Source organism: Podarcis filfolensis, assembly GCF_964270895.1.
Source record: "Podarcis filfolensis genome assembly, chromosome: 14".
Taxonomy (NCBI): Eukaryota; Metazoa; Chordata; class Lepidosauria; order Squamata; family Lacertidae; genus Podarcis; species Podarcis filfolensis.
The window spans coordinates 5,314,013-5,330,263 of NC_139616.1; the positions used below are offsets into that span (position 1 = coordinate 5,314,013).

At 44.4% G+C, this 16,251-nt stretch overlaps 1 protein-coding gene across 1 annotated transcript in view; it reads left to right on the plus strand.

Moving 5' to 3' along the window:
- SLTM (SAFB like transcription modulator) overlaps positions 1–16,251 on the plus strand; it is a 37,276-nt gene that overhangs the window by 18,015 nt on the left and 3,010 nt on the right. Inside the window, exons 8-19 of the mRNA XM_083586350.1 lie at positions 24–73; positions 2,058–2,170; positions 6,085–6,234; positions 6,872–6,981; positions 7,700–7,857; positions 9,037–9,128; positions 9,686–9,849; positions 10,556–10,736; positions 11,459–11,583; positions 11,716–11,883; positions 13,619–13,933; positions 14,839–14,959. Coding sequence (XP_083442476.1) covers positions 24–73; positions 2,058–2,170; positions 6,085–6,234; positions 6,872–6,981; positions 7,700–7,857; positions 9,037–9,128; positions 9,686–9,849; positions 10,556–10,736; positions 11,459–11,583; positions 11,716–11,883; positions 13,619–13,933; positions 14,839–14,959 — 1,747 coding nt within the window. The remainder of the gene's footprint in view (positions 1–23; positions 74–2,057; positions 2,171–6,084; positions 6,235–6,871; positions 6,982–7,699; positions 7,858–9,036; positions 9,129–9,685; positions 9,850–10,555; positions 10,737–11,458; positions 11,584–11,715; positions 11,884–13,618; positions 13,934–14,838; positions 14,960–16,251) is intronic.

The following is a 16,251-nucleotide window of genomic DNA, read 5'->3' on the forward strand; positions in this document are numbered from 1 at the left end:
CTTTGATTTGTTCCTCCTTTTAGCTCTACCAAGGAATCTAAAGAAAGCAAGGCTTCATCAAAGGATGAAAAAGGTAATGTGTCCTTTGTGATATGTTGCTATCTTGGATCTGGTAGCAAGGCCATGAGACTAGAAAGCTTCAGGGATGTTTCTGCCTGTCCCGGAGGGGGTGATGCTTATGCCCTTCTCACCTTCAGGTTTTTTCCTTTCCGCTATACAGCCTGGCTTCAATTAGCTGATTTGAAAGGTGTTTTTTTTTTTTACACAGCAGGTTACTTCTAAGTGGGGTGGTATGACTGTAGTTACTTTAGATGACCAGATGTCAATCTTGCTCCACTGCTACTTTTTATGCTATTGAGTGAGTGGGGGAACGTTGTAGAAGCAAAAGTGTTCCTTCCATTGCTACTAACTTGTGCCTGTGTCTTAACAAACGTTTCCCCAAACATCTTTGTGGAGTAGGAGGATCCTACTGAATATATCCTTAGTTGTACTCCAAATATTGTTTGTTACTCGAAAAATGTGTCATACATCCAGTTGATGATTACATTGCTCTGTTGTATTCTCATCCTAGAAAGAATCTATAGATTGTTCATGCTAGGTAGTAAAGTTAATTGTAAATGAAATTTTAAATAGAAGACATCTTCGTTTGAGACAATGGTCTCCTTACAAGATGGCATCTGAAATGAGGTGAGAAATCCTAGGCTTGGGCATTTGACTGGTCAGGTACAGTCAGCAAATAAGTTCTTTAAATTTAGTGGATTACTATAACTTAACAGTTTTTGGTAATGTTTTTGTAACTGAACAATTTCACTGGGCAGTGCCTTTACTTTCCCCCCTGGAATACTTAGGGCAGCCTATCATTATACTTTTTAAAAATGAATTTCAAATAAGTAAAACAAAATAACAGCACAATTAAAAAAAATCAGTTGTGCTAAGAGAGCCAATTATTCAAGCATGATCTTCATTATGAAGGAGATGCTGCCTGGTTTCTGGAGTAAGCAGGATTGAGACATGGGCTATCCTTGGCAAGGGCATTTGCCACTAACTGCTTATATTCCTATTTGGAGAAGCCTGCAGTTACTGCAGCTGGTCCATAGAAGCAGCTTTGCACTGCTTCTGTGTGTTTGCCCCTGACTACCGCAAGGCTTGGCTGCAAACTGCCTTTTCTGCCTCCCTTGCTAACAAATGGCACCATCATGAAATAAATGCAATATAGTGGCATTCTGAGTTGCATGGAATATTTGACAAGTCTGCTGACTATCCTGCAAACCTAATAGATCAGGGGTCAGCAACCCTTTTCAGCCGTGGGCCGGTCCACCGTCCCTCAGACCATGTGGTGGGCTGGACTATATTTTTTTGGGGGGGGGGGAATGAATGAATTCCTATGCCCCACAAATAACCTCGAGATGCACTTTAAATAAAAGGACACATTCTACGCATGTAAAAACATGCTGATTCTCGGACTGCCCACGGGCCGGATTGAGAAGGTACTTGGACCACATCCAGCCCCCAGGCCTTAGGTTGCCTATCCTTGTAATAGATCCTTGCTTGAAATATGTCCTCAGCCAACATAACTTGATGCAAGAATGCTAACTAATGGGTATTTAAAACAACAACAGCACCATGAAGTTTGTAAGGTGTAATTTTAAAAAAATGGAGGCACATACCTGTCATTGTCTTCTCGAAGGTATCTTAGAATAGTCTGCTTGTTTGGACCATAGAATAGTAGAGTGTTGACTAATCTGAGCTGTGGCAGTTCTCTAGGAGCTCGTGAGAAAAGGGTCTTTCTCGTCACCTGCTATCTGAGTGGTTTCTGGATGTGCTTGCTTTAGAAAATCTTTAAAAGCGCATCGTAAGTGTCTTTGCTGCTGTAAATTTGGTGGCACAGATTGCATACCCTCCAAATCTCCCCTCTTGCTCTCTGATCTTGGTCTTTGTGCACCGTTTGCTTATTAAAAGAAAATTGTGGGTAGAAGTCATCTTCCAAAACTGCACTTTACCACTTGAATGCTAGTTTTTAATATTGATACTGAAATGTTCTGTGAAATTTGTTTTAGGAAGTGCAAGCAGTGGGAGCAGCAGCAGCTCTACTAAGAACTTATGGGTTAGTGGCTTGTCTTCTAACACAAAAGCCGCTGACTTGAAAAATCTCTTCGGCAAATATGGGAAGGTATGGTTCCGTTTAACAGTATCAGTTAATGAATATGATGTTGACTGAGGTTGCAAACAGTGTTCACACACTTGGGAGTGGTATGGCTTTAAACACAAACAAACAAATAATAGTTTCACTTAAAATAGCCTAGATTTGAATGTATTACTTAAAGTCTGCACATCTCAGAACTGAATCTTGACTGTTGAGCTAAAACCTATTTTTCTATGTAAAAGAACAAGCCAGAAGCAAAAAAAATAAAGACTTTAAGATTAGACTTCATACAATAACCTATTATGTGCAAACTATGAGTACTTGGACATTCAGCCAAAGAGTGTGGAGACCTAATTTTCCATCTTCTGGAGAGAAATGCTATTTTGTCCAGCTACCAGTCTTTTCTTCTGTAATGGATTTGGCACTTACTCTTTAAGAAACTGGTCTTACGTAGTGTCCTTGCATGTGAACAGGAAGCCGGGCCAAAATATTTTAACTTAAAATTGTTCCCCTACACCGTGTAATAGGCACCAAAGGCTTGTGGGCTTGAGAGCATAAGAGCCCTTCTGGTCCAACATCCTGTTTTCACAGGGTGTAACGGACTCACCCCACTAACTGCCCCCAATTCAATACAGCAGGCCCACTGCACAGTACGCCAACAAATTTCTTCCATTTACCACAGGCTATCTTGTGGGGGCCTTGTGTGAGGGGAACTTTGTTTCAGGCAGTCTCAGGCAGGAGTTGATCAAACAAGGAAAGTTTTATTTACAAAAAGAGTGGTGAAACAAAGTTGGGTTCGGAAGAAGTTAACTTTTACTTAAACTAAATATAAAGATGTCACAGGCTTAAACACAGTAGTATATGCACATCTTTTCTTAAACTTCAGTTGCTAAATATCGGTTGCTGCACTTCAGGTAAATGTTCCAGTTTCTAGAATAGGTGGTGAAATGCTTAACTCAGTTTCTCTTGTTCCTTTACTTGGTTATGACAGGTCTTTTAGTTAAATACTTTGGACACGGCACAGCTTCCTTCACGGCTTAATGCTCTGTCTCGTGATCTGTTTCGTCATTTACCCCCTCTCACTTCTGAGGTATAAGAGACTTTGGGATGCTCTTAACTGGCTTGGGAGTCTTCTTTTCCTAGAAGAGCTCTCCTCGCCTGACGGGAAGGAGACGCAAGGGAACTGTAGTCCCACAGCTTTTCCCTCCCCTGGCTCAGACTCAGCCCTCCAGGCAACTCCTGTCTCCTCACACGGTCCTCATCTCTTCAATATGAGGCTCCTTCCTCTAGCTACAGATATTCTCTGCAGAGCAGATGCTAAACTCACATTTGAACCCACTCTCTTGGACAAACCCATTCCTAATCCCTTTCTCCCATTTCAAACCAAACTAAAGCCTGTCTCACTCCAGCTCTTTCCCTTCCCTATCCCCATCTCAAGGCTTCCTCAGAAGCTGCTCCTTTTATGTGCACCCCCCATTCTGCTCCTTCCCCCTCTGTGGCCAGCTGACTTTGTAGCCAATCAGAAAGAGGCTCCAACCCTCTGGTGGAACTCTGAGGGACCTCCCATCACATAGGGGCCAACCAAAAGCCTACATGGGAAGCCTGCAAGCAGAATCTGAGTGCAACTGTGTTCGCCTCAGTTATGCTTGCCAGCAACGGATGTAGTGGATTGCATCCAGTTAAATTCTACTCAGAGTAGACCTATTGAAATGGACACACCCAAATTAGTCATGCCCATTAATTTCATTTAGTCTACTTGGCGTATGACTAACATTGGATACAACTTGCTGCCTCCAATATGCTCCCGGGGAGTAGAAAGTCTCTAGTTGCAGGTGGATCTTTAATTTTGTTAAAGTAACAGGTAAGTGTGCATGCTTGTCTTGTTCAGAAAATACAGAAATTACAGTGGTACCTCAGGTTACATACGCTTCAGGTTACAGACTCCGCTAACCCAGAAATAGTGCTTCAGGTTAAGAACTTTGCTTCCGGATGAGAACAGAAATCTTGCTCTGGCGGCGCGGCGGCAGCAGGAGGCCCCGTTAGCTAAAGTGGTGCTTCAGGTTAAGAACGGACCTCCAGAACGAATTAAGTACTTAACCCGAGGTACCACTGTAGTTTGGAGTCCATCACTGTCTGGAGGCTCACCAGTTCCCCATCCTGACTTTAATACTACCTCAGGGAATGTTACTAGCTAAGAAGCATATTTTCTTCCCTTCCTTTTAAAAAACTGTTTGCCCCATGTTCTTCCATGTACACTCACCTTCAATTGAAGAGACCGGCAGGCCGGGTTAGCAAAAACTGAGTTCCAAGCCTGGCTCCTAATGGTTGAAAGTAAAGCAGATGCCACACTAAGTGGTGGCAGCAATTGATGCTAAAGTAAATTTTGAGAGCCAGCAACGCTAACCTGTTGAAGTTTCAGGGAAGGAGACAGAGAGATGCCAGTGCTCTTTTCTTCTCTACCCACTTTCCAGTAAGGGGCATAAACTACAATTCATGCCCAGCCTTTTCAGGTTATGACAGTCAAAAATAGCAGGCTATCATAACACTAGATACAGGAGGAAGAGGATATGGGTTTGTATGTTGGAACAAAGATCGTACATCTTGATGTAAACAAGAGCAGCAGTTAAGCAAAGGGATGAAAATAGTGACCTCCTTAATTTAGTAATGCAAGAGGATCTCACACTTGTCAAAGTGTATCTCACCATTTATCTAGAAGACAATTTCTAAACTGCCAAGTCATCTAAAATATAATGGCATTGTACAATATTATAATTAATATGTAAGATCAGTATTTACAGTGCAAATAGCCAATTCTGCATTCAATTAATCTCTAAAAATGCTGGGCAAAACCGACAGTTTCAGCAGACAACAGACTATCACAATCCTCAGGTTTCAGTAGAAAGTGTTCTAAAGTCCTGGAGCCACTTTGCTTTATTTAAAAAAAAAAGTATTGGTTCACAAAAAATAAACAAGTGATAACTGTGAGACAGTCGGTAGGGCTTCTCCAGATGATGGTAGTGTATAAGGGACAATTTGGTCCTTCAAGTAACCTGGTCCTAGGGTTTTTAGGACTTTACACACAAACAGTGGTATAGGCATAGGAATTGTGCGCATGTGCACAGTGCTGAACCCAGAAGTGACCCGAAAAGTCACTCAGCACGTCACAGAAAGGGTGGGGTGGGCTTATACACGCATGGGTGCTGGGAATGGAACCTCTGTGCAAAATGCTTGTCCTACTGTGCTTTGAATGTAGCGCCATAATATACTGGAAGCCAGTGCAGAGCTTTCACCACTGGTGTAATGCAGCTGATGCAGGGCTAATGTAACCAGAAGCCACACCCAACATTCTGCACTTGCTGCAATTTCTGAGCCAGCCTCAAGCGTAGCTCCACATAGGGCATAATGCAATAGAGGTTACCAAAGCCCACATCACTGTGACCTTAGTATCCATGTCTGGGAATGGTCATAACTCAATCTGAGGAAAAGCACTTGGCCACTGAGGATGTGGTTTTTGCCATATAAACTGCCTAAAATGGGCTCGTAAGAAAGGTACATTTTAGCAGGGCTGTTCCCCTACCAGCATCATGCCCAAGCTTGCATGTATCATTCATGCATTCTGACCACTTGGTGCAACAGTAATGTTCACTTGTTTTTCTTTGCAAGAACAGGTGTCATCATCACACACACACCCCGACTAAAAAGCTGCTTTTCTCCTGGCCAGCAAACCTGATGTTGAGGCATACAAATTGCCAGGTCTAATGTGGCATCAGATCATAATGACATAACTGTTGTCTGTGAATTTTTCTCTGGCTGTCCCAGTGCATGAGATGTATGCAACCTAGTTGCTTACTGATATTTAGGTATTGCCTCTGGATGTAGAGTAGCAAATGATGAAGATGTCAGTTTAAAACCATGACTGTTTCCATTTCTTTTTCTTACAGGTTCTTGCTGCAAAAGTGGTCACCAGTGCCCGAAGCCCTGGAGCCAAGTGCTATGGCATTGTGACCATGTCATCGAGCACAGAAGTGGCAAGGTGTATAAGCCATCTTCACCGCACAGAGCTGCATGGGCAACAAATTTCCGTTGAGAAAGTAGGTGTGACATGCGCTCTCTTTTCAGACAGGGGCAATATCTGTGGAGGGGAAGATGCATCTCTTCAAGAAACTGGGAGGGAAGAACTTATCCCTTCAGAAGAGGGATGCCACCTCCTTGACTCTGCTCAGCGGGCCTTGAGGAAATGGGCTGGGCTTAAAGTAGATGCTGTTGGAAGTGAACTCAACCTGAAACTAAGCCAGGCTGCACATTTCATATCTTGACCAACAAACAGTTGGTCTGGAGTTAATTTGGGAAGGGAAATGCTTTAGCAGTTAGGCCAGCATCCTGCTGAATTATAACAGTGTTAAATAATTTGGAGAAAGTTCTTATGTGACTCTCCTCCTACAATGTATGTATGTATGGGATGGGTTTCCAAAAATAAAAAGAAGAGCTGTATTGGAATTAGTTGTCCATGGTTTCTCCAGGGTGCTGTCCTGTGATCTTCTGTTTCCTCCTCCGCCTCATACTCAGAGTAGCAGTTGGCTGGATATATAACAGAAAGCGATGACTGATATTAAAAAGGAATGCATCCCTTTTAAAGTTTGTTTTAGTCCATTGAGAAATGGCTCTATGCTACACGTCCGGGTTGGCAGTCAATGTGTAACATGCTTACTTTTAAAAAATAAATTGCAGGTGAAAGGTGATCCTTCCAAGAAAGAACTGAAGAAAGACAATGATGAGAAATCTGGCTCTGGTAGAAATCCTGGAGAAAAGAAGATGAGTTCAAGCGACAAAGCCAGCAAGTAAGAGCCTGATCCTGCAACTTTTGTGTAACCAGAATTCGTTTGGAAAAAACATGAGCCCAAGTGCTGCTTCCTAGCATGACTATGTGTTCCCTCTTTTTAAAACAAAAATAAAAAAAATGGTTTATTAGCAAAAGCTGGATTCGGCAACCTATATAAAGTATGCAGACTGAGGAGATATGCATAATACTGCTCTTGCTAGACAAGACAAGGGGCAAGGAGCTGTGTAGCATTATAAATACTCACTCCCACCTACTAAAAAACTTCCTTAGTCACCTCTCTGGTTTGAGATTTCAACCTTTTCTGCCCATGTGCATTCAAGCGTATTTGATAACCATCTATCAGTAATCCATCAGAACCAGAAACTTGCTTTTTCTTCAAATTACAGTTATACAGGCAACCCCCGATTTTCTCAAGGGTTGTGTTGTTGGTCCCCACGCACATTAGCGGCACACATAATCCTGCCCTGTTCCACTTCCATTCTGCCCTCTTCCAGGTCCAAAAGGACCCACACGTCAGTCGCCGCCTGTATATCAAACATACAGTAACAAAGTTATTGTGAATTTTACTTTGCTCGCTAACTCAGTCCATAACTCATAAATTCAATCATTTAACTTGGTAACTTTAATGGCTATCCAAAGTCCTTCCCACTACTAAACAAAATTTTAGTTTCTCAGAAAGTGAATTCTGTACCACCCCTGTTTGTTACCTTTTTTAGGACCCTCTCCAAAAAGGAGGATAAGAAATCTGACAAATCTGAGAAGAAAGAAAGCAAGGATGGGAAGAAACCTGAAGGCAAAGAAGAGAAGAGTGACTATGGATCCAGTTGTCCTGCTCAAGACCCTATGAAAACGGCAGAAGAAAAAAAGCGAATAAGTATGCATTGCAGCTGCTCTCCTTACAAACAAATCTCGACCATGTACTTGGGTCCCTACTATATTATGCTATTGCTTTTTATGCTAATGCTTTGAAAAGGATTAGGCTGTATAGTCATACATTAGGCTGTATAGTCATACATTTTTGAGGCAGTGAGCTGGTATCACCTAGAGTTTCTCTTAATGTTAACAAATCTACTTTGAATATTTTAGAGTGGAGTAGTGTTAGGCTCACTTGACACAAAATGGTGGTGCAGGGGCAGCGCCAGTCAGAAAATGGTGGCATATGAAGGCAGAATTTGGCAGTCAGTTGAAAATTACTGATGTCACTTTCTAATCTTACACGCCTTTGGAAATTGCTAAATTCTTTGTCGCAGTGTTTTCCTTGTAGCAAGGAGTTCTATGGTTCAGCTTTCCTCCAGCTAAGAACAGACATTTGCACTGGAGGTATTGTGATTTAGCCTCCCCCTTTTCAGCAGAATTTGCTGATCCAGAAGTTCTAAATGGGGAAGGCCTTTTCTTTTCCACCCTCACATGCTCTTCAAAGTGTTTTTACCCATCTCCTGTAAATTCTTCTCCCATTCCCCTTTCTCTTGTACTTTATCCACATGCATACTGTAGTGCCAGTTTCTTTCATCCCTCCTCCCTGATTTTTTACTTTCACTTCTTCCTTCTATAGCAGCTTCCCTATCACACCCTCTTCCATTCTTATTCCCGGTTTGTTTGCTATTATTTAATAGCAAACTTTCCTCTCACTTTCTAATTTCCTTCAACACTTCCTCTGGCTCTTTCTTCCCTCTTCTCCCTGCTCCTCTCCCCACCCTGCACTCCAAACACTTCTGTCTCTTGGCCACTTTTACTCAGCATGCAAAGAGTTGCTGGTACTGTCCTTGTTCCAGCCAAAAAGCTGTGGCAGGACTGGGAGGCAGGAGAGGCAAATAAAGAGGTGTTGGGCAGGCTGTGACCCTTAGGGCCAACCTGAAGATATTCCAAGGCCCACTATTTAAGAACCATGGATCTAGAACAATTAGCATGGCTTCTTGTAAAATCCAAATCCAAATTAGTTGGCCTTAACATCAGAAAAATTACCTTTAAAATCTTTTTTTACATGTTCCTTAGCAAAATGGCTTTTGTGTTTTTTCTTATGTGAATAATTAAGCATGTAATTTATCTTCCAAAGGTGTAAAAAGTCCAAGTCATATGGTAGTCCTAGACCAAACAAAAGGAGACCAAGTTCACACCAGGACAATAAGAAGGGGACGGTTTGAAAAAGTAAGTATTGCTCAAAACATTAGTCTGTTTAGGCCGTAATTCGGTTTATGTGAGAGTTGGTTTTAGCTGAGACAGAGGAGTAATGGGGTGCTGTGTCACAAAGGAGACTAGCTAACCACAATTTGACTTCTTTCTGAAGCCTAGGCAACTATGAGGCAGCTCCACACAGCAGAGTTTGGAAGTTCACTTGCAAACAGTGAATTTTTGCAAAAGTCTTGATTAAATGCTGCAGTCAAGATTGCTATGCAAGCATCACTCCTATGAGCTTGGCTCTTCTGGAGAAAGATTTGATGGGGGTCTGGAGTAGGAGGCACTTCCCACTTCCTCTTAGAGCCAGTCTTTCTCTTGCTGCCTCTGTAAGCAAACTTCCGTTTCACCTAAGACCCTGTCGTAAACTGTTCTTAGTGGGAGTTTGTTCTTTATTTTACAGAGAAAGGGAGCTCTTGGGCATTGGGACCCTTCATAGTCCACAAGAAGCCAGATGATTCTTGGCATGCTGTAAACATGTAAAAGTGTCTCTAATTCTCATATTTATATTAAAAAAAACTTGTCTCCAGCCACCTATGTTAAGGAACAAAGAGCGTTTTCTTCAAGACAAAATGAAGTTCAGAGACTACCGGGGCAGAAAGGACATACTGCCTTTTGAGAAGATGAAGGAGCAGAGAATGAGGGAGCACATTGTTCGGCTAGAGCGAATTCGCCGTGCTGTAGAGTTACGAAGGTAGGAGGGATGCTCGACACTTTGTTGCCATCAAGCTTCTCAGGTGCTTGGGGAAAACACCACCTTGAGGCCAAAACTAGACTCTGGCAGTTGGACTCCTGTTTCCAGGCATCTCATTGGCACTGAGAGAGGCAGGGATGATCCGCAGGATGGAAGTGGCGATTGGGAGGAGGGGTGCTTAACCTTTTTGTCCTCCCAAGTTCTAGACAGGAGAGTTCATGGCAAGCATGTAGTCCTATGTAGCTCCACCCTAATATGATGGTTGCTAGTGGAAGAGGAGAAGAACAAAAGGTGACACCAATGAAGTACAAGATGCTTCAGAAATCATTACTCACAATGATGTGGGAGAGAAGAGAGAAATTGCAAAGTGCTAAACCTTTTTCTGCACAAGTGCAGTTACCCCCACCCCAAATTGCACACTCTGGAGGAACCCCATGCCCCGTTATAACAAACCCCAGAGCATCCCTCAGAGCAGGTTGATGTTACTGCCATTGTTTGTAGAGAGTTCTCCGCCCGTCTTGCTCGCCAAAGCACAAGAATCTGGCAAGTGTATTCTGCAGTAACTTTTTCAGCGTTGCCGTAACCATCAGTCGTGTGACTAACGAAGGAAGTCAAGTCCCAAAGGAGCACCTTGTTCACTTGTTGGCCTTGGGCCTAAAAAGGCTGCCTGCAGCTGCCCCACCTTTGAAGCTCCCGCTTTTTGCAGGCGAAGAGAAATTGCCGAGCGAGAGAGAAGAGAGAGGGAGCGCGTCAGACTCCTCCGTGAGCGTGAAGAGCGTGAGCGTTTGCAGAGGGAGAGGGAGAGGCTGGAAATTGAGCGGCAGAAGCTGGAGAGGGAACGGATGGAACGAGAGCGCTTGGAGAGGGAGCGTATCCGTATTGAGCAGGTGGGTTTCCCTCTCTTTTATTTTCTGTTGCTTGGAGTCTGTCCAGCTTCTTTGAAGGGTGTTAGCACTAGTTCCCTGGTAACAGAGACTCCCGCCAGGTGCTTTCTCTGTCACGTAGAGCCCAGGAACTTGTCTGCTTCTTTACATAGTTGAACTTTCTGGGATACGTTTTGGTGCTAAGGTCCAGTTTCTGCCATTGCAACAAAGTATGCAAATTGAGCCAAGTCTGCCTAGTTTTAATTAGCACAACTTGGTCCATCAGTAATGGCATGATGGGAAGAACCGGTGGGGACCATGAAGAAGGATATGAGTGCAGCTGAATACTTTTTAGTATTGGATTGTTAGCTTATGTGGTTTCTGAGGAGGGCTGGTAACATCAGCATTGCACTTTGTGTTGAAACCCTTTCAAAACACCAGGCACATCCACTTCGCTGCTCCTTTGGATCACTTTGAGCTCTTGTACAGTTGTCGGTGATAATTCTGCTACTTTCCCAATTGTAGCTGAAGCTCTATGGCAGGGATGGGGCACTGGTGGTTCTCCAGATGCTGCTGTACTACAACTCCCATCAGCCTCTGCCAGCATGGCCAATGGTCGGGGACGATGGGAGTTGCAGTCCAACTTCTGGAAGGTCATAGATGTTCCCCATCCGTTTCCTCTGGCCTTCCCAATGGGTTAACTTCTTCCAGTGCTCTTTAGAGATTCTTTCTCTTCTCCTGGCTAGGAGCGTCGCAAGGAAGCAGAGCGGATTGCTCGCGAAAGAGAAGAGCTTCGGCGCCAGCAGCAACAGCTTCGTTACGAGCAGGAGAAGAGGAATTCCCTGAAACGGCCTCGGGATGTTGATCACAGGTAGTGTTTTTTTCCTTTTCAGGCTGGATGCCTGCTCCTCTGTCCCATCGGCCCTGACAAAGCACAAAACAAATAAATGTATGTGGCAGCTTGGAGTCCTAACAGCCGTGTGTCTCTTCCCCACCCCATTAGGAGAGAGGAGCCCTACTGGAATGAAAGCAAAAAGATTTCCTTGGACACAGATGCACGTTTTAGCCATGGGTCTGATTACAGCCGGCAGCAGAACCGCTTTAGTGATTTTGACCACCGAGACAGAGGGCGATACCCAGAGGGTTCCGCAGTGCAGACTTCCTTTGACAGGTATGCTTGGGGATGATGGTCGCAAAAGTACATTCTGATGTTGTCATGATTCAGTAATGGAAGGGTGGCCTCAAGTGGAGCAGACTTCCTCAGGAAGTTGTGGACTCCCCTTCATTGGAGGTTTCTAAGCAGAGATTGGATAGCCATCTGCCATGGATGCTTTAGTTGAGATTCCTGCATTGCAGTGGGTTAGAGTAGATGACCCTTCTATCTCTATGATTCTAAGTGCCCCACAATCATTTTCATCCTGGGACACAGTTTGCACCATTCAAATGTGTGTTGCCTTAGTTAGAGAGGACAGGGTATTCTGATTCTTGAAGTATGATCTCAGAAATAAGTTATTATTACAGCTGGGAAGTTGCTGTTCGTGACACTAGTGCAGGGGTCAGCAACCTAAGGCCCATGGGCCAAAAGTGACCCATGGGGGTCATTTAACCGGCCCATGTACCCCCTCTGCCCACTTGGTTGGCTCCCATGCATAGCGCAGAGCAGGGACCGCCTTCTGCAACGCCGGCCAGCTTCCCATTGGCTTTAGGAAGCCCACACACTCTGACCCACCGCGGCGTCTGCAGTCCTGTGAACCGGCCCAAGCCACAAAAACGTTGCCAACCCCTACACTGATGTGTCCTTTGGTAATGGGAAGTGTAGTCCAACAATATCTATAGCAGAGATGGGGAATCTGGTGCCTCCCAGCATTGCTGGACACCAGTTCCCATCGGCCCCAGCTAGCCTGGCCAGTGGTCAAAGAGGATGGGAGTTGTGCTCCAACAGCATATAAAGGGCACCAGATTCCACATCCCTGGTCTTGGGTAAGAAATAGAAATCAACACGCTCTGAATAAAACATAGTGACTGTCTTGGAATCTTTCCCCTGTATTCCTACTGTCTTTTGTTTTCAAAACTGTTTTTGTGGGTCTTTCGACTGTAATAAAGAAGGTGTGTGTGATCTTGGGGGCACCATATTGGCTACCTGTGCTAGGCTCTGATTTTCAAGATGATAAGTTTGCAGTGTGATCTGAAGCATGTTTACTCAGGTGGCAGTGGGATTTACTCTGGGTCAGAGGAGCAGATCTGGTAGATTTCTGCATGGGTTGGCGAAAGTGACTCTCAACTGTTAAACAATAGTAGCAATACAAAAGCTCCCCCTTTCTAAATTAGCTTAGTTCTGCTAGTATCAATTCTATGATTCTGTGATAGTGAAAATAAATTTCTGGGCTGAGCATGTGCTTACATTGCTCCTAAATACTAGCTCTTAAACACCCCCCTCCCCAGCCCTGGTTGGTGGATTTCCGCTTGCAGGCTCAACTTTGTGCTTTACAGTGGCACCTCAGGTTACATATGTTTCAGGTTACAGACTCCGCTTAACCCTTCAGGTTAAGAACTTTGCTTCAGGATGAGAACAGAAATCGTGCTCCGGCGGCGCGGCAGCAGCAGGAGGCCCCATTAGCTAAAGTGGTGCTTCAGGTTAAGAACAGTTTCAGGTTAAGTATGGACCTCCGGAACGAATTAAGTACTTAACCTGAGGTACCACTGTACTAGAAGCCGTAGAAGTCTGCCCACCCTCAGGCTACTCCGGTTACTTGCAGCTGTATCCTTAATAACCTCATAAAGCAGTCCTTATAATGATAAATTAAGCAGCAAAGCACCTTGGGGTATGGCGGGCAGATGCTGTGCCAGACAGAGAACCAGTTTAGGGAGTGACCCTTAATCTGAAAAACTCCTGCCTTTCTGAACAGGCGGGAACGATTTGTCAACCAAAGTGATGGGAAAAAAGCTCGGCCAACCACCAGAAGGGAGGAGCCTGGGTTTGAAAGATACCCAAAAAGCTTCAGTGAATCCAGAAGAAATGAGCCCCCTCAGCCCCGAAACGAACTCCGTGACAGTGACCGGCGGGAAGTGAGAGGAGACCGCGATGAGAGGAGGACTGTGATAATCCAGGACAGACCTGAGATCCCTCATGGCCGTCACCCACGAGAGGCTGGGACCAACTCATCCCGGCAGAGTTCTTGGAAGGGTGAAGGAGGCATCAACCCTGACAAGCGAGATGCCAGGTGATTCTTCCGCCTGGGTTAATAGCTGGGATGTGCAGGTTCATTCCTGCCCAAAACTTGGGGTGGGGATATGTATATGTGGCTGTGATTCACCAAGACAGAACAGGTATGGCTCTGTTGCCCTTTCTTCAACTGGAAATTCTTCAGAGTGTGGGATGTGCTGGGTAGAGAGGGAAGATCTTGCTACTTTGCCCTGGCCCATTTGCAGCCTGCCACTTGTGCGTCAGCCTGCCTGTGTAAGAATCAGAGTGCTTTTCCTCAGTATGTTGGGTCTGTGCCTGTTCTATAAGAGGCCTTCAGGCTCATTATATTTTGATCCTTGATATGCTCCAACGCATTAATACTTAATTTCTAACCTAGATTTCTTTTAACACACTTCTTTGGGTGCCATCCTTGGCAGTGAACAGCATGACTTGCATGTGCCTAAACTGAGCAAATGCCATGTTAAATGACTGGGATTCCATGTCGTCTTCTATTTTGCATACTGGTGAGCAAATGGACAATATAGGCCCTTCAAGTCACAGTTAGAAAGAACCCTCTTGACTGAGGTGATGCTTGCCAGGTCTGCAGATTTCCTTGCCAAGCAGGGGCGATTTTCTAAGCCTAGTTGGGACAGGCCAAGAGAGCTCTAGAGTTACTTCCCTTCCCCAGTCAGCAGGAGGCAAACTAGATTGCTTTATATTTTTGGCACATTTAGACTGCAGCCTGTCAGCTAATGGAAACACATATGGGATTGGCTGGAAGTGCACAGATAGTAGGAGAGAATTGTTTGCACTTCCACAATTTGAGGAAGGCAACTTCAGCCCTTCATTCTAAGGTGTTAAGAGCAGTGAGTAAAACTGAGCTCCCCAATTCAAGGTGTGAATTACTACTTACTGTACCATGTTGACTCTTTCCTTCCGCAGAGAGAGGCCAGAAAGATCAGGCCGAGAAGTCTCTGGACATTCTGGGAGTCGTAGCAGCACATCTGGCTACGGAAGCCGGGAAGCAGAGCGCAGTGTGATGGAGCGTGGAAGTGGGGGGCAGGTAAATGGAAGGGGGCCTTTGCTCACTTGGTGGAACGTGGCAGGGGGCCATAATTAACATGCATATTCTGATTAGGAATGTGGTGATTGGTCTTTGTTGCATTTTCTGTAAGGCCACTTGCACAGAGGGAAAGGCAAGGTAGTTTTCATCTGCTAATTTGGATTCTAGTTTTACTTTATTTGTATACCACCTTCTGGCCAAAATATTTGACCCTCTAGGCAACTGATACTATATTGCTACTACGTTCTTTAAAAACCCATCGAAATAATGAAAATGATGAATCACTAAGAGAAGCAGAAAACTGTTCACTTAGTAGCGTGACAAAAACAGAAGTGTCAAAGCAAAGCAGTGAGGTAGCCAAGTGAGTTGATGATACCAAATGGTTCGAGATAGCTGAAATAAAAAGGGATTGTGAGGCGTTCAGAAAGGCTCTCTCTAAACTGGCTGAATGGACAGTAAAATGGTTAGCATAATTCAGCATAATCAAGTGTAAATTGACAGGCGGTGGGGGGGGGGGGAATCTTAACTCTGAATTAATGGAGACGCTTTAGGAATGAATCCCTGGGATTGTAGTGGATAGCTTGATGAAAATGTCAACACTGTGGCAACTGGAAAAAGTGGATTTCCTGCTAGGAGTCATTAGGGAAAGAATTAAAAATAGAACTGCCAATATCATACTGCTGTCATACAAATCTGGTGTGACCACATATGGAGTACTGTGTACTGTTCTGATCGCCTCACTTCAAAAAGGATATTGTAGAGTTGCAAAAGTTTCAGAAAAGAGCAACCAAAATGATCGTGAGGATGGAGCAACTCCTTTATGAGTAAAGGTTACAACAAGACAAAAGAAAGTACTTCATATAGTGCATAGTTAACTGTTGTAGTGATGGACACCAATTTGGATGGCTTTTAAAAAGAGACGTAGACAAATTATTTTTGTGTTCTGCCTCCCCAATCAAAAGCAGTATGATTCTAAATGCCAGTTGCAAGAATCGTAAGTGGGGAGAGCACTGCTGCACTGAGGTTCTGCTTGCTTATAGGCCGCTATGAGAACAGGTGGCTGGACTAGATGGGCTTTGGGTCTAATCTAGAAAGGCTCTTACGTTCTGTGCACCTGGTGAGTGAATGGCAGCTGGGCCTGGCAGACTTCGTAGGGAAGGACATTGAGAGGATGGACCACCAGTGAGGGAGCCCTGCTTGACGCAGCCACAAGGGCAGCCTCTAAAAGCTGTTCTGACTCAGAGTCTCCTGGGGTGGCCCCCACAAATGGGGAAGTCATTTTATGGAAAAGG